Source organism: Trichechus manatus, unplaced genomic scaffold (assembly GCF_000243295.1).
Source record: "Trichechus manatus latirostris isolate Lorelei unplaced genomic scaffold, TriManLat1.0 scaffold00008, whole genome shotgun sequence".
Lineage (NCBI taxonomy): Eukaryota > Metazoa > Chordata > Mammalia > Sirenia > Trichechidae > Trichechus > Trichechus manatus.
In genome coordinates this window covers 17835375-17860073 of record NW_004443944.1, presented here as the reverse complement: position 1 = coordinate 17860073, position 24699 = coordinate 17835375, and the positions used below count along the sequence as shown (strand labels likewise).

The 24699-nt window shown below is 51.5% G+C and overlaps 1 protein-coding gene across 1 annotated transcript in view; it reads right to left on the bottom strand.

The window, feature by feature from the left end:
- Positions 1-14523: 14523 nt before the first annotated feature.
- Positions 14524-24699, bottom strand: part of CDH22 (cadherin 22) — a 125971-nt gene continuing 115795 nt past the window's right edge. Inside the window, exons 11-12 of the mRNA XM_012558633.1 lie at positions 19027-19278; positions 14524-15077 (exon numbers count right to left, since the gene is read on the bottom strand). Coding sequence (XP_012414087.1) covers positions 14524-15077; positions 19027-19278 — 806 coding nt within the window. The remainder of the gene's footprint in view (positions 15078-19026; positions 19279-24699) is intronic.

Here is a 24699-nt window from a genome sequence, read left to right as displayed (position 1 = left end):
CCTCCTTCTGACGATGACCAAGAGGAAGGTTGGGGCTGGTGCCAGCTTGTCTAACACCTCTCTGAATAAAGTGCGCCTGACCCAAGCCCTGGTCTTTTCAATCACCTCATATGCATGCAAACACTGGACAATGAGAAGGGAAGACAGGTGAAGAATTGATGCATTCGAATTGTGGTGTTGGTGAAGAATATTGAATATACTGTGGACTGCTGGAAGAGTGAACAAATCAGTCATAGATGAAATACAACCAGAATGCTCCTTAGAAGCGAGGATGGCGAGACCCTGGCTCGCTTACGTTGTACGTGTCATCAGGAAAGACCAATCGCTAGAAAAGGACATCATGTTTGGTAAAGCAGAAGGTCAGTGAAAATGAGGGAAACTCTCACTGAGATGGTTGACACAATAGCCACAACAATGGACTGAAACATACCAATGATCATGAAGATGGCACAGGATCGGGCAACATTTTGTTCTGTTATATCTAACGTTGCCATGAGTTGGAGGTGACTTGATGCCAACTAACAACAGCACCAATACTTAGTAATCTTCCTTGGTAATAAAGACAAGTGTAAGACTCAGGCTGAAGCCTTTAGCAGGCAACATTATCAGACCAGGCATTAATACCATTGCTTTATTTTAATGTGTTTATTTTCATGCCACCATCTATATTCTGTGTTACTGTTTTTCTGCTTACCGTAGTGATCTAAGTTTTGCTTTCAAAATAAAATTAAGTATAAAAAGGTGGTTGTTTGAAGAAAAATATTAAGTAAATAATAGCCCCAGTGCTACTTGGAAGAAATCATGCATATGGAATTAGAATGGCTGAAACCAGGAAAACACTGATTGACTCAGTAATACTTCTAAAGCTGAAGTGCCAAGGTCCTGGGATTTAAGAGCAGAGCGTGATCTCAAAGCCAGGGCAGGGCTGCTATGCACCGTAGTGCAGGTTGACCACTGTGCAAGGCTACCAGGCCCTCAACAGACAAATAAGTGTCGTCATCTAATCCACACGAAGACGTACCATGAGCCAGCAGGGTCCCCAGCCAGGTCCCCACATCTCTGCCTTCTGACTTGAGATACAAATCCTATGGGCCTGGGACATCTTGGAGACAGCCAAGTGACCTGACTGGCCATTCAGGTCACTTGGCTCTCTCCAAGGGCTGTTCCATGCTCTCTCCCTAATCTGCCATGTGGTGATGTTGACCTTGGTGGCAGAGAAGCTGAGAGTTGTCCACAGGAGCCAGGCCCAGGGCTTAGAACAACCTGGTTCCAGTGCTGACTCTGCCACTTCCTTGCTGTGTGACCTTGGACAACTTCCCTTACCTCTCTGGGCCTCAGTTTCCTCTACTGTGAAATGGGGCTCATTAATGAGAGGACCTGACACTTAGGGCTGTCTTGAGGATGAAATTAGGTGGTGCAGGGGAGTAGGTGGCACACAGTGGGTGTTAAATAAATGGTAGGTGGACTGAGCATCTCCTATCCTGGGATGGCCCCAGAGGGGACACTGGGCAGTCAGTTCTGCAGAGGTCATGCTGGCTCTGCCCAAAGCTGGTGGCTGCAGTAGGGCTGGGCTGATTCCACAGCCTGAGCTCTCACCCACCTCGCCTGCCTGCCCACCCTGCTGCCAGGCCAGTTAATGACAACTGTCTCCCCAGCTGCCAGGCAGTTACTGATGTTTTTTATGGGCAGATCACAGGTAATGAGGTTTCCCTCCAGGGCCTGGGGACATTTTAGCAAATTGTACTCGGTTCAGAGAGTAGGAGGGGAGAGAGCAGGACCAGGAGGTGAGAGGCTCTCCCTACCTCTGCCCACCTCCATTCCTTCCACCCCATCCCCTCTGCAAAAAGGAGAATCAGGTGAAGCCGTCAAGCCCACATGGGATCAGAACCACTAGGAGTGGGGCAGGAGGCAGATTTCTCTTCTCTCCCAGGATTACTTTGTGCTGAGCTCTGTGGCTTTGGAGGCTGATTGCCTGGAACTCCAGATGGGTACTAACTGCTCCCAAGCTCATTCTTCCTTCCTTCCTTCCACACGTGAATGCCTTCCTTCCATGCATGCATGCACTCATCCATCCGTCAGTCTGTCTGTCCACCTAACCAACAGATAGTTATAGAGCACTAATCTTGGCCAGACACTGTGTAAGATCCTGAGGACAGGGTGGTGATCAAGACAGAAGAAGTTCCTGTCCTCCGTGAGAACATTCACTCACGAGTTCATCTATTCAACAGATGTTTACTGAGCTCCTATGATGTGCCAGGCACTGTGGCTAGTGGAGACAGAAATGAACAAAAATGACACAGTCCTTATGCTTGGGGGCATCGGTGAAGGTGCCAACACAGCGCTTTGAGGATAGACACTGATGGCTACTCCTGATGGGAGTGATGGGCTCCCAAGGGCACTGGTGATGAACGTTGATGGTGCTCCCCAGGATGTCACTGATGAGCATTGATGGTGGCCTCAGGGATATTGGTGCTAAGCATTGACATCTCCCCAAGGACTTTGGACACCCCCATGGACACTGATGGCTACTCCTGACAATGTAGGTGATGGTGCTCCTAATGGCATCAAGGAGACACTGTTTGTGCCCCCCCCCAAGGACACTGGTGCTGAGTACTGATGGTGCCCCAACAGCATCAGTGACGGATGGGCACTGGGTAGAGCCTTTCCTTGCTTCTGCTGGGATCTCAGTTCACCTTCCCCATAGGTCTCCCTTCCTCCCACCCAGTTAAAGCCCCTGCAGACAGATGGACCTCAAGCTGACACTTTGGCGACTGGCAGCATGATGTGATGGTGGCTGTCACCCCACCTCTCCCCGCTGGCAGGGCTGGCTCCCCAACTGTAGATCAATCGATCTCCTTGCCTGGGAGTCTCTGTGTGGCTAAAATGTCATTTTCTGCAAAAAACCCCCTCTTTCTTGCAATTACTGAGAATTACTTATGAAGAGAGAGCACGTGTGTTTATTGATTACCACCCTTGAGAAGCTCAGGAATCGTTTAGAGTAGATTAACCTAACTTTCTTTTGCCTTTTGGGAAGTTGGACTCTGACCTATTTAAGGAGATTAATCAGCTCACCAGAGCTCCAGACAGCCTTCCCACCTCTCTGATCTCTTTCTGGATGAGCTGGGATGATGTTATTTGCACCCTGCCTTCAGAGTATCTTTTTCCCCACTTCCTATCGTCCTGCCTCTATTTCCACCACTACTGCCCAATCCGCTCAGTTAAGCAGGATTCTGTGCTGGTTCCTCTTTTGGGAACCTGCTGTGCACACCTCTGGTTGCTGTTAGTTTATGCGGATGGCCTTGCTGCCTGGATGCCAGACTGGGCACGACCTCAGAGTAGGCTGGGCCCGCCAGGCAATCTCCCCCCTCGAGCCCTGGCTCTTATAGCTGTCACATGGGAAAGGTCCAACCATTTTATGCACTAAAATGCAGTGGCTTCCAGAGGCAGTCTCACGAGGCCCACATGTCGACCCTGAAGATGTCAATCCTACCATCTCTGGGCTTCCAGGTGCGGCTCAGGCCCTCTCTTCCCTTCCAGGAAGTCATCCCAGACTGCGGGGTCTCTCTGAGAACATTAGTCCTCATGCTCAGAGAGGCAGAGAGGAAGGAAGGTGGGAAGAGAGCAAGGAAAGCAGAGAGAGGAAGGGGAGGAGATGGGAAAGAAGAGGAGGGAAGAGGCAGTGAGATCCTGGGGAGGATTCGGCATCTGTCTGACTCCACATCACGTCTTTCATGCTCATGATGCAGAGCTGGAAAGAGGCAGGTTCTGGATCTAGACAGACTTGGGTTCAAATCTCAGCTCCAGCCCTTCCTGGCTGTGTGATCTTGGGCAGGTTACTTCACCTCTCTGAGCTTCAGGTTCCTCACGTCCTTCATGTGGGGCAATAATAGTTCCTGCCTGACAAGGTTGCTGTGATTGTCCAATGGGTTATGTATGTAACATGCTTAAAACAGGGCCTGGCGCTTAGTAGGTGCTCAATTGATAGGAGTAGATAGTACCGGGCCCCTGGCTTGATGGAGGGACTCCGTGTAGGCCCTCTGGGAAGAAACTTTGTCCCTGCCTTGTTGTTGTTATTAAGTGTCGTCGAATTGATTTCGATTCATGGCGACCCCATGTGACAGAGTAGAACTGCCCCATAGGGTTTTCTAGGCTGTAATCCTTACGGGAACAGATCCCCAAGTCCTTCTTCTGAGGAGCCTCTGAGTGGGTTTGAACCACCAACCTTTCGGTTAGCAGCTGAGTGCTTAACGGTTGCACCACCCCACTCCTCCTTCCCATGCTTCTGTCCCCAGGCAGATGCAGAGGGGGCAGCCAGTGTGGCCTGGTCCTCTGGGACTTGAGCCTGGCCTTCTCAGTGCCTGGGGTCTGGGCTGGGAAGCCTCTCCCTTCCAGAACATTGCAGGCTCTCGCTGCCCTCTCTCTGCCGCTTCTCTCCTTTTCCAGGAAAAAAAGTTTGAAGTCAAATGGGTCCCGAGGTGGAATATTTTCCAAATGTCAGTGCAATCTGTGGTACATTGCAGCTAAATGTGATCATCGCAGCGCCGGCCCCTGAATGTCAGCGCACCGGCCGTGATGGAGGGACAAACAGCCGGTTGACAGGTGGCGCCATGGTGCCCCCCTCCCGGGAAATCAGCCTGGCCGGGGAGGGGCTTGGGCCATCTCTGGGCTTGGCAGGTGGCGGACCGCAGCGGGCCGGCAGTGTGTGTACACGCATGTGTATGCCTGCCCCAGCGTTTCTGTGCCAGCACGCCTCCTCACTGTCACTGGGTGTCGGCGTGCACACATGTTCAGACACCCTAGGTGGGAGGTGTTCACGTGGCACAGATTGGGATCGCGGGTGTCTGTGTATACGTTTCTTCCATGTCAATGTGTATATGCGAGTTTACACACATTAGTGAACCCCTGCGATAGGGTATGCACGTTTGCATTAACTGTGAGATGGTGCATATCTGTGTAGATGCGTACACCATCTCATGATACCTTGTATGTCTGCTGTGGACCCTATCTTCCTGGGCCTCTGTGTGTGTGTGCCATTGTGCACGGTTCTACGTGTATGAATGCGTTTGTGTGTTGATGTGGTTGTGTGTGTGTGTGTGTCTAGGTTTTATAAATCCCATCTCAACTACAAAGGTGGCAGAGGAAACCAGCGTGGAGAGGGGCTCTCTGCCTCACTGCCCTCGTGGAGGCGGCATTTTGATGGCCGCCTGCTCTGTGGGGCCTGTGATTGGCTGGGCGGGATGGGGATTAAATTGCCCCCAATTACTCGGGAGTGAATGGTGAGCCGTGAGGCCGGAGGGATGATGTGTGCGTGCCAGGGCTGCCAACCACAACGGGATTAAAAAGCCCCGTGTAGGCAAACAGCCTCTGTGGGTCTGTAGGGGTGTATACGTGAATGTCTGTGACAGGGTGTTGGGTGTCTTTGCACGTGGGTCTGTGTGCTATAAGACTGCACATAGGGATGAGTGTGTGGTGTGTGTGTGTGGGATTGTGAGCACACAGAGGTGTCCCTGGGTGCCTGTGTGCAGGGGTGTAGGGGTGTGCTGGCATGCATCTGTGTGGCAGGGGATGCATGTGAGTTGTACGTTGTTTGCGTCAGTCCGCGTCTCCAATCTGTGAGTGTGTGTGAGGAGTGTGTGTATGGGTGTGATTTTGCATATGTCTTTGTGTGCGTGTCTTTGTGTACGAGCTTCTGCATGAGTGTCTTACGTCGCATAGATTATATGCCTTCATTTTTATTGGTGGGTCTCTGGTTTTCTCTGTGAGTATAGAGTGTGTGTGTGTGTGTGTGTGTGTGCGCGCACGCACGCGTGTTTGTGGTTAAATGTGAGGGGCAGAGTGAATCAGTGGGCATGAGGGGAGAGGAAGGGAGAAAGCTATTCCCCACCTCCATCCACCCCATCCCAGCTGGTGATCCGAGTGCCTGGGCCTCCTCCCTCAGGCTGCACACCAGTACAGGCGCCCACCAAAGCGTGGAAGAACACACACAGCCCAGTATTGGAGCCTGGAGTGGGGGTATGGTGAGAGCTGGTGTGCACCTGGCCTGGAGCTGTGAAGTGGTAAAAATGCTTCTCCTTCCAGCTATTCCCCGAAGACAGACGCATTTCACAGGCATGTGGGGCCGTAATTAGCGGGCTGCCTCTTCTTCTGCCCCTTCCTCTCTGCTTCCCTGAAATCCTGTGTCCACTTATGAGTTCAGTAGCCCTGCCTCAGGGAGAACTTCCAGATAGCCCAACCCTGCCCTCTTTCCAGCTCCTTCTCTGTCCCAGGACCTCGCCTTCCCCCAAGCTCTCCTGGCAAGACTGAGTTTTGTCACCTTATCAAAAGTAAGCACGACTTCTTCTCCCCATTTCTTCTCTCCCTGCCTAGCTCAGTGTCCTGTATACAGCAGGTGCCCACTAAAGGTCTCAGTAAGTGGTTCCACCCTCTTTCTGGGCTTGGGGAGGGAAAGGGGACTCATCCTGACCCTACCTCCACTTCACACCAAGCCCCTTTGTCCATGTCCTAACAGCTGATGTTTATTTTGCTCTTACTGTATGCCAGGGCCGAGCTAAGAGTTTTGGTCTAGGTTGCTTCCCGCTTCGATTAATCCCACGAGATAAGGACTGTTTTAGCCCTATTTTCCATAAGAGGAAACTGAACGCAAGGAGGGAAACTCAATGGTCCAAGATCACACCTGCAAATTCTTAAATGTCAGACTAGAGAAGAACTTTAGGGATTAGTTAGGTCACTTCTCTCACTTGCTCCATTTTAAGGTGGGGAAACTGAGGTCCAAGTGGCTCTTCTCCCTCCACCCACACTTCATGGTCCTCAGAGTTCACCCTTGACCTTCACCCTTGATCCCATCACTCTATACATTCTCCCCAAGTCTCACATGCTCTTACAACTTCAGCTCTCCTGTAGACAATTATCAACAAATCTCACTTTAGCCCCAGCCGCTTTCCTGAGCTCCAGCCTTGAATTTCCAAGTCTTGTGGACACGGCCTGCAGGCCTCTCAAACTCAACATGTCCAAAATCGAACTGATTTTCTTGACCCCAGGTCTGAGTTTCCTGCTGGGTTCCCAGGTTCATTACCAGCTTCTCTGTCCTTGTCACTCAACGCCGAAGCCTTTGATGTTCTTTCTACCCGCCACCCCCACAGCTAATCAATTGCTGACTCCTGCCGGGTCTTCCTTCTAAATGTTTCTCAAATCCGCTGTTGCTGACACAGGTTAAGCCTCAGTGTCTGTCTCTGAGATGCCTGTGTCAGTCTCCTGTATCAGAAAACCAAAATAACGACGGCTTTGACAAGTTGGAAATTTATTTCTCTCTCACATGAGCCAAGTCCAGAGATGGGCAGTTCAGGCCTGGTATGGTGGCTCCATTTTATTGAAAGGAACTGAGTCGCCTTCTAGTTCACTATCTGGCATTCCCTAGGCTATGCTTGTTGTCCTTATGGTCTAAGATGGCAGCTTGAGCTCCAGCCATCTTGGCTTTGTTCAGCCAGCAAAAAGGAGAAAGGAGCAGAAAAAAGAGGCCAAAGGCATGTATAGCAGTCTTTTAAGAAGGTTTCCAGAAGCTGCCACGTGACAGTTCTGCTTAGATCCTGTTGGCTGAGACTTAGTCCATACAATACCTATTTGTGATATCAGTACCAGTTGCTGTCGAGTCAGCTCTAACTCATAGTGACCCCGTGTGTGTCAGAGTAGAACTGTGCTCCATAGGGTTTTCAATGGTTGAATCTTTGGAAGTAGATTTGCTAGACTTGGTTGGGAACAGTGGTTCTTGTAATGGATGGCCATGCATCCAGCTAAAAATCGGAGGTCCTCTGACTACAGAAGAAGGTGAGATTGTGATTGAATTTAGTCCCACCACACCTGCCCACTGGCCTCCCATCTCCTCTCTCACCCTCTAAAGTACCCTGGACCCAGGAGCCAGGTGATCTTTCTAAAATATAAACTCATACATAGGGTCGTCAGATTTAGCAAATAAAAATGCAGGATGCCCAGTGAAATTTGAAGTTCAGGTAAACAATGGACAGCTTTTTTTTAGTATAAGTGTGTCCTGTGCAATATTTAGGATACTCTAATGCTAGAAAAGTATTCGATGTTTATCTGAAATTGAAATTCCACTGGGAGCCCTGTGTGTTATCTAGCAATCCTATCCACACGTCTTTCAAGGTTCCCTGCTGTTCCCAGGAAAGGCCCAAGCTCTTTGGCAGGCCCTTCACAATCTGTCCGCCAACTGACCTGTCCAGGCACCATGTTTCCTAGACAAGCCCTGCCTTGCTACTGCTGTGTCTCCAAGCTGCCATGCCCTTGATTAAGTAGTTTCCTCTGCCTGGAATGCCCTTCTCCATCTGACAAGCCCCCATGCATCCAGAAGGGACATGGCATCTATATCTCTATATTCCTGGGGACATGGGGGGATTATTTAATGAATGAAATGATGAGTCCAAGGCTACAGGGCAAATGAAGGTCGAGGTTGAAGTGGTCACCCAGGCCTCCTAACTCCCAGTCCAGTGCTCTCTGCAGCCGATCTGACTCACTTGGGCCCAGCACTAGGACCTCTCTTTCCTGGGACTTCATTCTTTGCAACCCCAGCACACAGGGGGTTAAGCCAGCTTTGGAGTTGGGAGCTGGAGCCCCTGGAGTCCTTCCTGACAATAAAGCTAATGAGTCCCTCCTTGCTGTTTTCTCTTGCACAATAACATTTAATCATCATTTGCACAGCAGATGAGAAGTTTGCGGCAGATGCAATTTGGCGTGAGTGGCAATTTCTGTGTGTGGGCACCATTCCTGCTGTCCCTAGCACACCTGACAATCTGGGGCTGGGGCACGCTGCACCCCAGAGGGGGCTGCGTGTATCCACGTGCCTGGACTCTGACTCCACACAAGTGTGGGAGATGGGCTTCAGAGGCACGTGTCTTGGTGGGTGTACGCTTGTCTGTGGAGTTGGCACATGTGGCACGGCTGTGGGTGAACCACAGTCAGAGATGGCTAGGTGCCTGGGGACACGTGGCCTGGAAGTGGAGGCACCCGCATGTAGGCAGGCAGATACATGGAGGTATATATCCTGAGGGTGTGTGCATGCTACGTGTAGGTCTGAGTGCTTGCTCAAGTGTGCTTGTGTGTTCGTGTATTTAGACACTTGTAGTCAAGCATGGAAAGGAGTCCTGGTGTCGCAGTGGTTAAAGCGCTTGGATTCTAATCAAAAGGTCAGTGGTTTGAACCCACCAGCTGCTCTGCAGGAGAAAGATGTGGCAGACTGCTTCCATAAAGATTTACAGCCTTGGAAACCCTGTGGGGCAGTTCTACTCTGTCCTCTAGGGTTGCTATGAGTCGGAATTGACTTGAAGGCAGTAGATTTGTTTTTTTTTTAGGCAAGCATGTGTATTATGTATGTACACATAGTCCTATGTGTTCATATGTGCAAACAAACACATCTGTGGGCACTGTGCACTTGAATTTAAAGTCCGTACTGTTTCTGAATCTGCACACACTGTCTTGTGCATGCATGAAAATGTGTGTATGTGTCATGGATGAGTCCAGGGAGCTGTATGCTCATGTGCACCAGCACACATGAGCATATACAGATATATATGCTGTGTACTGGAGTGGGAGTATCTGGAGACACATATGTTCATGAACGTGCATGAGCGCATTCCTGAATGGGAAGATAGGTTCACTCATTGAAGAGTATCATTGGACACACACGTACATGTATGCAGGAGAACACATCTATGGACACACACGTATATGCTTCATGTGCAAACATGAGGGCAGTCTGTGAGCTTGCATGGATACATTCCCAGAACCTGCAGGGATATTCACTGGGTACACGGCTGTGAACGTGTGTGTCTGCACTGCGCACACACATGGGAACAGGTGCATGTATTATTGCTGGCATGAGTGTATGGGTGTGCTTGTGCACCCATGTGTACGTACTGAAGCGTGGGCCCTCTGGCCCTGAAAGAGTCCTTTGAGTGAGGCTGACAGCGTTACATTTTCCAAAGGCTCAGCGGCCAGTGACAGAGCTGGCCTGAGAGCGCTTGCTGGCAGGAGGTAAGTGGAGCTACTGATTCGTGACCCGGGGTGGGCGGCGATGACAGCTGGCTGATGGATCCAGGCCCTTAGCTGCCCTCTGTGACAGCAGCCAGCTCTCTGAGTTGCCTGATTCAGGAGGTGGGGAGGTTAGTTTTTGACCTGTAGGGCTCGGTGCTGTCTTCCCACTTTCCTGGTGCGTGTCCACAGCCATGGGGGGGCACATGCACACTGGTACACACCAGAGACACAGACTGGGCTTAGACTGGGGTCAGTCACCTTGGCCCCACCGCCACGTTGCTTCCCAGCTCTGCCGTCTGTCTTGAATGCCCGCCCCACTTCTTACCAACCTGCTTCTCTCTCCTCCCCACACCCGCTAGATCTCCACTATCTCCCAAACGGAGCCCTCAGGGTCTGAGATGTCCCGGCCCTGTGTAGAGCCATGGTGGCGTGTGTGGAAAAGGGTCCCAAGTCCTTACTAGCTTGGTGCCCTTGGGCAAGTCTCTCCCATCTGTGTGAGCACTGGGTTCCTTATCTGTAAAATGGGGCTAATGAGAGTACTTGCTTACAATTAAACAAGGCAAGGTATGCAAAGTGCTAAGCACAGCAAACACAGAGTTCACGAGTTTTACCTACATTAATACTGTGCGGTGGTTAGAACAGTGCTGGCATGCAGCAAGCGCTATATAAGTGCACTACTGTCATCATTATTATCATTATTATAGCCATTGGTAGCCAAGGTCCTGAAATTCTTGGCCAGTTATGCATCAATTCTCGCTCATGACCCTGAATATGCTTTTATCCCATGATAATGATGGTGACGGTGGTATGACAAGAAAAGGTGGATTTTTTTTCTTTTCATTTCCCCAGATGCCTTGTAAGGAGAGCAGATGTGGCAAACGGAAGGCTCTTGGTTCTCTGAGCTCCCTGATGGAGTTGGATGTACCCACTGGGGCCAGGCATCGGGGGTGGTCATACTCTCTGCATAACACAGGGAGAAGGATCTGAGGCTATTGGGGAATGTGAGGCAACAATGAGATGGCCAAAGGCTGTGTCCCCCACAGCATAACCCTTCTCTAGGACCCTAAATCATCAGAGAAGTGTACCAAGCTCACAGAATGCTTGGTGTGAGTGGACGTCTTGCGGAACCCAGAGAAGGGGCTGGATTCACTGGATTTCACTCCCGAGTTGGCTCAGGACCCAGTGGAGACAGCAAATGTGGATGCAGAGGCCGGAAGCAGAGAGGTCTCTGGGAGCATTATCCCCCACCCCCAACAAACCCTGGAAAGAGCAGAAATCATAGAGGACTCCCACAGGCTGTGGAATGTGGCGAGGGGAAGAACAAGTTCTTCTAGAGCACAGACAGCTGACATCTGGATATATCCGGGACATATGTTACATGCTTACTGTGTGCTGGGCACTGTGCCTGCTGCTAGTGGTGTAGGTACTCGGGCCCGAGTGCCCAGGTTTAAATCTTGGCAACTCCACTTTTTAGTAGTTTGATGTTGGATAAGTTACTTAACTTCTCTGTGCCCGAGTTTCCTCACCTATAAATGGAGATACCTCATTGGGTTGTTGTGAGATCAAATGAGTTAATCCAGGTAAAGGGTTCAGAGCAGTGCCCGGTGGATGGGAGACTCAGGAAGCACCAGCTGTTATTGCATTTGATCCTCATGACGACCCTATGAAGTAGGTGCTCTGAGTGCGTCCACTTTATGGCTAAGAGAAGGGAGGCACAAAGAGGGTAAATGACTTGTACGAAACGGCCGAGCCAGAGGCTCAGGAGGTGAATCTGGATGAAGAAGGGTCTTGATTTCTGGCCAGGCCTTTAACTCTGCATGACCTTGGAAAGGTCATTTCCCACGTGTGGGGTCTGAACAACATGTTCAAGGGTCCTTGTGAATCCATGTCCGTGGTCTCTCTGGACATGTTACTTGCGCCTAATCTTGGCAGAGTCAGAATCTATGAAGGCAAGTGGTGTGTGTGGAAGGAACAAGGACTTGGAGTCAGGGGACTGGTTTTGTCCCATTCTGCCCATACCAGCTGGGTGACTTGGAGCCAGTCAGTTTACTCCTCTGAGTCTCAGTTTCCTCCTCTGCACAATGGGCATGCAATAACTCACCTCAGAACCGATGCTGGGATTCTGTGAGAATTGGGCACACGTGGGTGAGGGAGGTGATCGCATGTCTCCCCGCTGGTCCCCAAGTTACCATACCCATTGGTAGCATTGGGTTAAGTGTCCCACATAGGATGAGCTAAGGGTCCCAAATATCCCCCCATTCGGGCCTACCATACCAATCCCACATCCCCACCACTAGCTAACCTTGAAGGACTTTAGGAGACATGTTCAAGTTGAGCAAAGCACCAAATTCCTTAGCTTGGCCTTCAGGTTTTTTTAGCAACCTGTCTACAACCACACTTCCTTGCCTCACATCCCCCCTTCCTCCACCCTGGGATCTGACCCCTGGGACCACACACAATTCCTGAAGCTGCCACATGCTTCTTCCACCCCTAGCCCTGTCCCCTGCCGCCTTTGCACTGATGTTCTTCTCTCTGCTTGGAATGCTCTTATTTGCTTGGGCATCTCATACTCATTGGTTCTTCAAGACCCAGTTGGATGTCACCTCCTCTGGGAAGCCCTCCAGGAATTACTCAGTCTTTCCTCAGTGTTCCCATTACCTTGTTCTGTTAATTCTGCTACAGTTCTTACCAACCACATTATTATCAGCTGTTTCCATGTCTATTACACCTTCCCCCTTCCCCCTTGCCCCTTCTTCTAGTTAGGCCTTGAGCTCCTGGAAGGCAGGAACTACTATATCATGTGTAACCTTTGGCAGGTTACTACTCTCTGAGCCTCAGTTTCCTCACCTGTGAACTGGGACTGACAGTACCTAACTTAGAGGGTTGTAAAGATGAAAATAATACAGGTAAGGCACTCAGGACATAATGAACCTCTCCGGATCCCTTCCAGTGGACTTTGGCAACTGTGGAGGTCAGGAATGAGTGCTTGCTAGGAGGGAAAAAAAACTAAAGCTAAGGAGCATTTATTGAGCACTTCCAACGTGTTAGGAAGGCACTCAGATCAGAACTTAACATTCATTATCTCCTTTGTGCCTCTAAACAATCCTTTTAGGGAGAGACTGCCATTATCCCCATTTTACAGATGAGGAAATGGAGGCTTCAGGGTTGCAGGACTTTGATGAAGGATACCCAGCTGGTAGGGGCTGGGATTCACATCTGATTAATGTGGAATGAACGAACCACTGGCGGGCGGGGCAGGGGGAATGACCAACCTATATCTTATAATCATTGTAATTATTAATCATATGATTAATCATCTAAATTATATACGAAATATAATTTAGAGCTGGAAGCTCTTAGAGACAATTTAGCCCGGGGGTTCTTAGCTTGGGGTCCATGGATGGGGAGAGTGATGGGTGCCTGGATTAGAAAGACACAGTCCCCACCAAGCCTGGTGGCTTCTGACCCCTCCATCTCCTGCCAATCCCACCACCACTACCCAAATCCCTGGAGCCACCCAGTGCATTCTTTCCTGGTACTCTGCCACCATCTTACTCTGAAGCCTTTGGGGGCATCCCCACTCCCCACTCAGGGCGGGAGCAAGAGCTGACAGTTGGGAACCATTTCTTCCTCTTTTCCAGATGTTGGGAAAAGGGCAGCTGGGGCAACAGAGAGAGCTCAGGTCTGGAAGCAGACATACTGGGCTTCTAATAATGACAATGATAATAATAGTAACACAATGATAGGATAGTAACATCGGCTAACATTTATTGAACACCTACTATGTGCCAGGCACTGTTCTAACCACTTTACATGTATAGTCCCTTTTTATCCTCACAGCTCTTCGGGTAGGGTCTGTTATTAACCCCGTTTGACAGATGAGGAAACTGAGGCCCCAAGAAGTGAGGTAACTTGCCCAAGGCTAGGCAGCTGGTAAGTGCCAGAGGCTCGCCCACTCACTGGCTGGGTGTCCTTGGACAGGTCACAGCCACATCTTTGGGCAGCTTTTCCCATCTGTTACTTGGAGGACCCCACCTCATGGTTTCTATGACAACCAAGATGTTCTCTGTATAGCGGCCCAGCACACAGTAGGCGCTTAGTAAATGAACAGCCCTTCTTTCCTCTTAATTCTGTTCGGGATGGGGGAAACTTGGGAGGGGGGTCTCAGCAGCGTCCTCCCTCCAGCGTCCCCCAGGCCAGCATTGGGTAACCCGCCCCTCCTGTCGCAGCACTGCCACCCCATCTCCCTTTGCACCCCAGAGCCACGCAGTGCCCAGTGTTGCTGCAGTTTTAATGACATTGGCGGTAATTCCCGCACCCCTGGGTCCAAAACCTGTCCCCCGTGGGGAGGGACGTCGGGGATCAGCCCCTAACAGGCCCCTGCCGTCCAGCCGCCCTGGAAGTGGGAGGGTTGGGGAGGTGAGCAGCGACAATGCTTCGGTCCTCAGCCTGTGGGGACGCCCCCGACGGCTGGGCGGGGCGCTAGGAGGCCGGGGCCTCGTCGTCCGCGCGGTGACCGGCGTAGAGCGCGGCCAGCGGCCGGAAGCGCGGGCCCCAGCTGCTGAGATAGGCGAAGTCTTGCTCGGAGCCCGACGAGCCGCTGTGCAGCGAGCTGAGCGAGGCTGCGGGCGAGTCCGCGCCCTCGAAGGCGTAGGTCTGGAAGGCGTCGTAGGGCGGCACCGACAGGTCCCCGTCCGCCAGCGCCACCTTGCGGCCGATGAAGTCCCTGAACACCGAGAAGTCCGGCTCGGGGCTCGGCGGCCCCTGCGGCAGCGAGTGGCGCTCGGAAGGCAAGCTGGCCTGCGGGGGGCTGCCCGCGCTCCCGCCCGTGCCCCCGCCGCCCCCGCTGTCTCCGCCTTTGAGCTCCCCGAAGTCGTAGAGGCTCCGCAGCGCCGACATGTCGTAGGCTTCCGTGTCCTGCTCGCCGCCGCCCTCATCGTTGTATTTGATAACGTTGTCCCGCATGTCCTCGTCCTCGTCCGAGCTCAGGTGGCTCTTGTGGTGGCGCCGGAGGGTGAGGATCAGCAGCACTAACACTGCGTGGGAGAGAGAAGAGGGCCAGTGTGGGCGAGCCAGGCCCAGGGCATTGCGGGGGCGGGGGGGGTGTTCCTCACCCCCTACCCCCCCCCAGCCCAATCCGCCACCACGGAGAAGGCCCAACCTCAGCACTGATGTAAATTTTCTAGATCTCTCTTCAAGAGACTTTTCGTACAGTCACAGTTGAACCGAGCTGGCTTTCTGGAAAGGCAGGGAGCTACCCATCTCAGAAGGTGTGCAAATCTAGGCAAGACCACACTGGGTCGAGCAGAGAGCAGTGCTAAGAGTTTTCATGGGTGTTGAGTTGTTGTATGTCTTCACAGCGATTCCAACTCATAGCAACCCTATATGACAGAGTAGAACTGCCCCATAGGGTTTCCTAAGCTGTAAATCTTTATGGGAGCACATCGCCAGATCTTTTCTACTGCAGACTGGTCGGTGGGTTCGAACCGAAACCTTTAGGTTAGCAGCCCAGGGCTCAACCATTTCACCACCAGGGCACCTTGGGTGTTGAGCAGAGGGCCGGATTCAACCTCTGAGGTCTCCATCCTCAATTCTACAAAGAGACATCCTATGAGAACTCCAGGTGCTGGGGGTGTGAAGGAGGCAGTGAGGGATGATGGGGCTGTGGGGGGGGGCGGGTGGGAGGTGAAAGATGTCCTTGACTCTGACCTCTCTTCCACTCTCACTCCTGCTCAGTCCTTTGGGTCTCAGGTCAAGATGTCTCCTGCAGGAACCCTTCCCGGAGAGCATCAGGTGAGGTTCAGCGCCTTTGCCTTTGAGTTCCCCTGGTGATGGGTTCCTCCCTCTAGCTCAGTGGTTCTCCAAGTGTGGTCCCTGAACCAGCAGCATCAGCATCACCTGGGAGCTTGTTAGAAATGCAAATTCTCGGGTCCTAGCCTAGATCTCTCGGGTGGGGCCTAGCAGTCTGTGTTTTAATAAGGCCTCCAGGTGATGCTGAGGCAGCTCAAGGTCCCTGGGTGGCACAAGCGGCTTGCTATCAGCTACTAACCTGGGTCCCCTGCTCCTTTAACTCCACCACCTGCTATTATCTAAACTGGGGGCAAAATCTTGGGAGAGCTGGGGCAAAATCCTAAGCCATTTGGGGGCAAAATCTACTCTGGTATTAGTCCCGCCAGCAACCAACTGAACCCCTAAATGTCCCCAGGGAAGAGGTCAAGTTATCTGGGTGCTAAACTGGCCAAGAGGAACTAGCTCAAGTGGCCAAATGCCACCTATCACCATCACAGCCACAAAGTGCAGAAAAACACCTACACCTCAGCTCTGACCACTGGGCTTCACGGGGCAGCCAGAGCTGGAGAGACTCAAGGGAGGTCCAGGTTGCAGACAGCAGCTTTGCTCAGTTTCCTGGGACATGTCACTCAGTGGTTCTGTAGGAGAAAGCCCTGGTGATCTGCTTCTGCGAAGATTACAGCCAAGAAAACCCTATGGACCAGTTCTACTCTGTAACACACGGGGTCGCCAGGAGTTCGAATTGACGGCAATGGGTTTGTTTTTTTTTTTTTCCTCTGTGTTAGCACAGACCCTGCCGTGACTATGTGTCTGTCTCCCCAGGGGTGTGGGGGAACTACCCTCAAGGACCAGGGAAATGCTCCCCTAGCTTGGTGCCTGGCATACAGTCAGCACTTGAGCTTGCTGAATGAATGAATGAATGACCAGATGAGGAGGTGGAGGGAGTCTGGGTGAGTGAATGAATGAATGGTCCCCTTTTGGCTTTCTTCACTTGACTTCCGGGACTCCACATAGTTCTCATCCTCCTCCCACCTCCCTGATCACTTGCTCACCATCTTCTAAGCAGGCTTCTGCTCATCTCTCTGACTTCTTAACATTGTTATCCACGCTCATGCCCTTGGTGCTCCCCTCCAGTCTTGTGGCTTTAAGTTCCATTTAGAAGGTGACAGCTCTCATATCTCAGCCTCCAGCCAGGTCGTCTCCCCTGAATTCCACACTGTATATCCAGTTTCCTACTCAACATGTCCTCTTGGTTGACCGGAAGACTCTCAAAATTAACCTGCCCAAAGCTGACAGAATGATCTTTCTCCCTTCCCCACCCTTAGCCCTCCTCATCTCAGTGGTGGCAACTCCAACTTTCCAATTACCCAGGGCTTTTCATCTGTTTTTTTTCACTGATGAATACCCAGCGCCTAGAACCTTATAGCACAGAGAAGGAGCTCACAGGATGAATAAATAAATGGATGAACAAATGAGAGGATTAAATGGATAGGTGGATGATAGATGGATGGACAGAGAGGGCTGGAAGGCACTGGACACTTCTTGGCGCTCCAAACAGCTCCAGCAGGGCCTGTAGACAGAGCCAGCTGCTAGGGCCATGGGGCAGGGGGCTGGCTCACCACCTAACAAGGTGGCTCATGACAGGGAAGGGGTGGGGGCCAGGGAGCAGGTCTGGAAGGAGGGCAGGAGGGAGGGAAGGTGTCAGGAGAGAAGTGGGAAAGATGGATGGATGGCTTTTGGAGCTGTGGAGGGGGATGCCCGTGAGAGCAGATGGTGGGGAGTGCGGGCGGCGGGCAACAGATGTGCCAGGCCTGATCAGCGATTCCGCCCGTCACCTTTAGAGCACTGCTGTGCACTTTCTTCGTTTGTGGGCAATTAGGCAGAAATTTGTTTGCACTGCCTCAGAAAATGAAACTGCTGTAAAGTGCACCCTCTGGAAAAAGGGTTTCTGAGCCATGGGCTGGGGCGGGGAGGGAAGGGGAGCCTGGGCCTCCAGCTAGGAGGAGCCTGCCGGGGCCTCCGCAGGAACCTGAGGAGGTGCCGAATTTAAGAGCTTGGTCACAGGCAGGCTGTCGGAGGGTTGGCGGAAGCCACACTAGTGGTAGGCAGTGAGGTGGGGTGGGGTGAGGGGGCACAGTTGACATGTCCCAGGAAACTGAGCAAAGCTGCTGTCTGCAACCTGGACCTCCCTTGAGTCTCTCCAGCTCTGGCTGCCCCGTGAAGCCCAGTGGTCAGAGCTGAGGTGTAGGTGTCTTTCTGCACTTTGTGGCTGTATTGGTGATAGGTGGCATTTTGGCCACTTGAGCTAGTTCAGCTTTGGCCAGTTCAGCTCCCAGATAACTTGACCTCTTCCCTGGGGACATTTAGGGGTTCAGTTAGCTGCTGGTGTGACTGATACCAGAGATTTTGCCCCCAAATGTCTTAGGATTTTCCCCCAGCCGTCCCAAGGTCATACCCTCAGTTAAGATACATAGCAGACGGTGGAGTTAAAGGAGCAGGGGACCCAAGGTGAGAAGACCTGATTTCAAGTCAGAAGACTGTGTACCATCAGGCAAGCCACTTAGCCTCTCCGAGCCTCAGTTTCCTCATCTGAAAAATGAGGATGATATACCTGACCGGGTAGTTCTGAGGCTCACAAGAACCCTTTTTACTGAGAGTCGTACATAGAGAATAAAACAGACTATAGACATAAGGAAAGAACCCTGGTGGCACAGTGGTTAAGCCCTTAGCTGCTAACTGAAGGGTCGGCAGTTCAAACCCACCGGCTGCACCTTCTGAGGAAGATGTGGCAGTCTGCTTCTGTAAAGGTTATAGCCTTGGAAACCCTATGGGCAGTCCTACTCTGTCCTACAGGGTCACTACGAGTTGGAATCTACTCAGTGGCAACGGGTATAGACATAAGGGAATTTTAAAAAACGTTTGGTTTTACAGAATTAGACGTTGAATTTCAGGGAGGGTTTGGGCTGCGTGGAGGGTGAGCCAGCATGAACTTAGTCCCAGGTGGGGGTTGACACCCTCTCAAGTAGTTAGAAGACTTCTCATTGGCACTACGTGTTGCAGCTTGGAGACCACTCATACCAGCCCCTTGTTGTACAGGGAGGGAAACTGAGGCTCCTCGGGGGCCAGGTGGGGAGGAAACCCAGGGCCCGGATGAGGGCTGATCAGGCAGGGGTGGGTGGCTCTCGGGGGACTCACCGACCAGGATGAGGACGCAGACCAGCAGGGCGATGAGGGCGCCAGGGCTGAGGGAGGTGGCCATGACAAAGGCCGTGGTGTTGCAGGACTGGATGGTGCCGGAGCTGTCGCAGCCACAGATGCGGATGGTAAGCGTGCCCGTGCTGCTCAGTGTGGGTGGCCCGCTGTCCACCACCAGGATAGGCAGGAAGAACACGTCCTGCTCCTGCCGGTTGAAGCCCACGTGTTGGGTGTGCACTGCGGCCGTGTTGTCTGCTCCAGAAGAAGGGCTGGCTGTGACTTGGGGCCAAGGTCAGCCTCCCCCGTCCCAGCCGCCTCCTGACGCCGCCTCCAGATCTGCGTCCCTCTTCTCTAAGCTACTGCCTTCCAGCTGACCCATAGGTCTCTTCCCTGGTCTCTCAAAACTCTGTTCCCAGCTGTCCCCAGATTCTGTCCCTGCTGCCCGAAGATCCTGTCCTCAACCATACAGCCAATGATTCTGTCCTCAGCTTTCCCAGGATTCTCTTCCCAGCTGCCTCAACGTTCTCTTTTCAGCTGGTCAAGATTTTGTCCCCAGCTGTGCCAACGTCCCATCCCACTATATCAACCTTTTTTCTTGACCGTTTGTCTCAAGAGCCTGCTGTAGTTCCTCTCCAGGTTAGACCCCAGCTGCCCCATGTGTTCTGTCCCTGGGTGTCCTGTGGTCCTTGGACTGTGGCTTGCAAGGCCCTGACAAGTTCCAGGTGGTCAGAGAGGACTGGGAACTCTGGCTGGTATCTGTCTCTGGCTGAGGGATCTTCCTGTCACCTCATGCCTTGAGGCTGGGCAGGAGTCCTAGAGCCGAGTCTGGGGTCTCTGGTTAAAAGGCTGAGCCTGGAGGGCTGGGGGCATGGCCCTGGTATGCCTACAGACCCTAGAGCACCTAGAGCTCCACCTCCTTCATTTTCACACATAGGAGAGGGTGGCTGGAGAAGACAGTGAACTAACACAAATCGTACTTATTTCACTGCTGCTTCAGCCTATTGCTGGGAGGGTCAGCCAGGACCCAGGGGGATGGGTGTCTGGTCTTGGAGCACGGGCTTAGGTGGTGGGTGCACCCACTTCCCTTGCCCTTCCCGCTCACCCCACCCTCCGCCGTATGAGTGAGTCCTTCCCTATCCTCCATCACTGTGACGGCTCCTCTCAGCCAGGCTGCAACGCGGGGGTGCAGATGCACTCAGAGACCAAAGGCACAGCCAACTCCACAAAAGGGAGGCCTGTCTTCCTTTGGGGGCCCGGGCCTCACTCCTGAGTCCTTCTCCCTGTCCCTGCAGTCTGCAGGCTGGTCTCCCTATCTGAGACTTCAGCAGCTTGGGTCCCTTCCGAGCTTTTTGGCCCCAGTGAACTCAGCTCCTTCCCTGGCAGCCCCCAATTTGGTGCCCCTGTCCTGGTCTTCCCCATAATGGACATACTGTAGGGAAAAGAGCCCTTGGGCTCTGTGACCTTGGGCACATCTGTCCAGTGGACTGAAGGTCCAGATGAAAAAGACCGGCCGTGAGGTGAAGCTGTATAACGGGCACATGATGGTGTATTACATGTCTATTACTTCTGCAGCAAGTCCCTGCCAACCAAAAGGTTGGCCGTTCAAGTCCACCCAGAGGTGCCTTGGAAGAAAGACCTGGCAATCTACTTCTGAAATATCAGCCACTGGAAACCCTATGGAGCACACTTCTACTCTGACATACTTGAGTTACCGGGAGTTACCATTAGTAGGAATTGACTTAATGGCAACTGTAAAAAAAAAAAATACTGCAATTTGAAAACTTTCATAAAAATGTTAAAAAAAATACTGAGCCTATCATTTACTAGCTTGGGAAGCTCAGCCTCTTTGGACCTCAGTTTCTTCATTTGTAAAAGAAGAAGAATCGTATTTAATCCTTACAGGTATGAAGATTAAACGATACAATTCACACATAACCCTGAGAATAATTCCCACACATAGAAGCTTGTTATTGCCATTGTTATTATTTTCATACCTCAGCCCCATTTTCCTGGTGCTGCACCATGCCATCACCCTCTGGCTAGGCTGCCCTGCCTTTATTCACATGGTTCCCACTATCTAGACTGCCCTCTCCAACTTCTTGCCGGGGCAAATCCCTCACCCATCATTCTCCAGCTAATTGTCACCTCCTTTCTGTGGTCTCTTTTCTCGGCTTGCCCGGGAAGGAAAGATTTATGGCTCCCCCCACCCTGCTCTGACTACGCAGGGGCGAGGCACACCTCCGTTACAGCACTTGTCACGCTGCATTCCGTTAGTGTGTGCCTGTCTCTTCATACAGGTCAGCCAGGGCCCAGCGCTGAGCCAGTCCTGAAGAGCAATGTTTGGACCATGACTTTGGGGTACCTGGTGGTTCTGAGTCAGCTCCTCAAGCTCTGGCTTGAACTCTAGACCTCCTGTCAAAGGGTGAGACAATCCCAGCTGGGAAAACATCTGCCTTCCCCTGGGGAAGAAAGGACGCTCAGGAGCAAGATGGGGAGAAGAAATGGTGTGGACTCATTCACACTGACTGGGTGCTTTTTATGGACTGTGTTGGGTACTCTAAATACAGTCATACTTAATACCACCACCAAAAGTTGTGGCATTATCCCCATTTTATATATGTGGAAATTGAGGCTCAGAGACAAATGACTTGACTGAATTCATCCTTGACATTGTGCCTTCAATTCTAGTACCTACCACCAAAGGGTAGGGGTGCCTGTTAGGGTGTCAAGGTATGGCTAACTGATGACTGAGCACAGGGTTCATTCAGATGATACACACAGGGCTGTCCCCTGCCAGCCACTGAATTGGTGGCATAGCCACGTTTTCCACACACATTAAATCATTTATCCATTCATCCATCCACCTACCCATCCATTCATCCATCCACCTACCCATCCATCCATCCATCCGTCCATCCGTCCATGCGTCCATGCGTCCATCTGTCCATCCATCTATCCGTCCACCCACCCACCCACCCATCCATCCATCCATCCATCCATCTATCCATCCGTTTAACAAATGTTTATTGAGTAACTCCTATGTGCTAGCACCATGCTAGTCACTGGGGGAAAACAACGGAGAACTAAACCAACCACTGTGCTTGATCTGAGCTCATATTCTAATGTGAGAGACAAATGTTAATCAAATAAACCCAAAATTAAGTCTACAATTACAAACCATGACAAGTGCTACAAAATATAGGAAGAGTACCTAACAGAGGACCTGACCCAGCCTGCAAGGTCATGGTGGGCTTATCGGAAGAAGTGATATGTTATTTCTGAGTCCTGAGTGATGAGTTGGCATTAACCAAGGAGAGACAACAGCACATGCAAAGGGCCTGAGGTTGGAAGGCATATAACACGCTCCAGGAACTGCAAGCAGTCCAGTGTGGCTAGAGTGAGTCAAGATAAGGCTGGAGGGGAGGCAGGAGCTCATTATGGAAGATCTTGAAGGCCATGGTAAGGAATTTGGATTATTTTCCTAAAAGCAATGGGAGGCCACCAACTGGTGAGTTCTAAGCAAAAAAAGTGACCTCGTGATATATCATCCATTCATTCAATACCAAATATTCATTCAGCACCCTTTACTGTTAGGGCTCTTCTAGCCCCTGGGGCTGCAATGAACAAGACAGACATGGTCCCTGCCCCTGCTAAGCCTACAGTCTAGTTCAGGGAGCTTATCTAAAACACAAGAGTGGATGTAGAAGAGCAGTTAAGAAGTTATTGTGTGTTTTAGGTGTGAGATAAGCATTGTAGTTGGGAGAGAGAGAAGTTGACAGGTTTGAGAAATGAATGGCTGGCTCTGGCTCAGTCTCAAATTCCCCAGCAAGAGCAGGGGAGAGAAGGGGAGATGTTTGTCTCTCTGGGTTGCTATCTTTGGCCATGGGGCCATATGTTCTGAGGGCTCTGGTCCCTGCCACTCCTCCATCCCATCATCCCTAAACTTTCCAAGTTGCCCTCCTGGGCAGCAGCTGCCTCAGCTGGGGAAGCCTCTGGCCACCCCAGGCCTCCACCCCACCCTTCTAGGTGGGATGGAAGCCCAACACCACATCTATCTATCTGGCCTGACATAGATCAGTGTCAATCCCTGGCTGCAGAAGCAATATTTATAAATCACGTTTCCAAACTGGCTACAAATTTGTACAAAGAAACAGATGGGCTGGGGTAGCCATTTGTCATCCAGGATATTTATATGGTGAGGAGGAGGGGCTTGGCACATTTCGGGAAGGGACTAGTGGGCTGGAGGGGGACCTTCCTCAGCTGCTCTGACCTCAGGCACGTTGCTGCCTCCCTTACCAGGTGGTCACGCTGGAAGTGAGCTCTGGCGGCCCCTGGACAAACAGAGGCAGTTGGGGCAGAAACTCAGGCCCCTTGGGGTGGAACGACTCACGAACTTGGCCAGGTTGAGCCAGGGATATCTGTGCCTCCTGGGGCCAGCTCAGAACTCCACTGGCATAATGAGCCAGTAACTTGCTGTGCTGGTTGTTAAAATATTGAGATACTTCCCAAAAGGTTTAAATGGCCGCTACTCTGAGTCCCCTAAATGTCCCCCTGTTGCCTCAGCCTTCCCCCGCAACCAGGCACTCCCCCAACCTTGCCACAACCAAGCAACTAAAGGATTAATGCCTAGCACAACAGAGGCCCCAGGAATCTGCTACTGGTTATGGTCAGCATCCTTTCTGATTGGTTATCTGAGCTGCACTGGTTGTTAAATATTTTTAGTATGTCTCCTGGGAATACAGATGGACTAGGCTTTAGAGACCATTGGAGGCCTCTCCTTTTAGGCGGTATAAAGTTCCTGAGAGTGACCCCAGACCTCTTCCAGGGCCAGAAGGAACCAATGTGCTCTGGCCCCACAGTCTCTCTGATCACATCTCCTTCCAGTCCTGTCGCTCACTTGCTCCGGCCATGCTAGCCTCCTTCCGTTGAATGTCCCAGGCCTGCTCCTGCCTAGGGCCCTTGCACTTGCAGTTTCTTCCACCTGGATTGTCTTTTGTCCAGTTATCTGCACAGCTCACTCCCTCATTTCCTTCAGATTCCTAGTCAACTATTGATTTCCTCAGAGAAGCTTCCCAGACTACCCTATTTAAAAAAGCTTCCCCTCTCCCATCACTTATTATCATCTTACCCTAATTTATTTTTTCATTTAACAAATTTTTACTGAACATCTACTATGTTCCAGGCACTGCTCTAGGCATCCTGGGTCTAGTCCAGACTCTAGTGTAGATCGGGTTATTTCCCCCCAAAGCCACTTATTATCCCCAGCATTGTATTTATTTGTTTAATTTCTATCTCCTCTCACTAGAATGTACACTCCATGAGGGTAGGACTTTGTCTTGTTTGCTACTGTATTTTCAGGCTCAGAATAGTGCCTGGCACATAGCAGATGCTCAGTAAATGTTTACTGAATGAAGGAATTGATATGTTCTAAGTATGACAATATACATTGGTAGCCTTCATCTCACTGGAGCCACCTAGGCCCCGGAGGTGTCATCAGCCCATTTTACAGATGATGAAACTGAGGCTTAGAGAGGCACGAGCACATGCATAGAGAGCCATCAACTGAGCCTGGACTTGCACCCAGGTTCCCGACTCCCAGTCCATTCACTTACCCTGCCCCTGCCCCCCTTCAATCTATTCCTTGAAAGGTTCCAATGTGAACTTCTTGGGGCA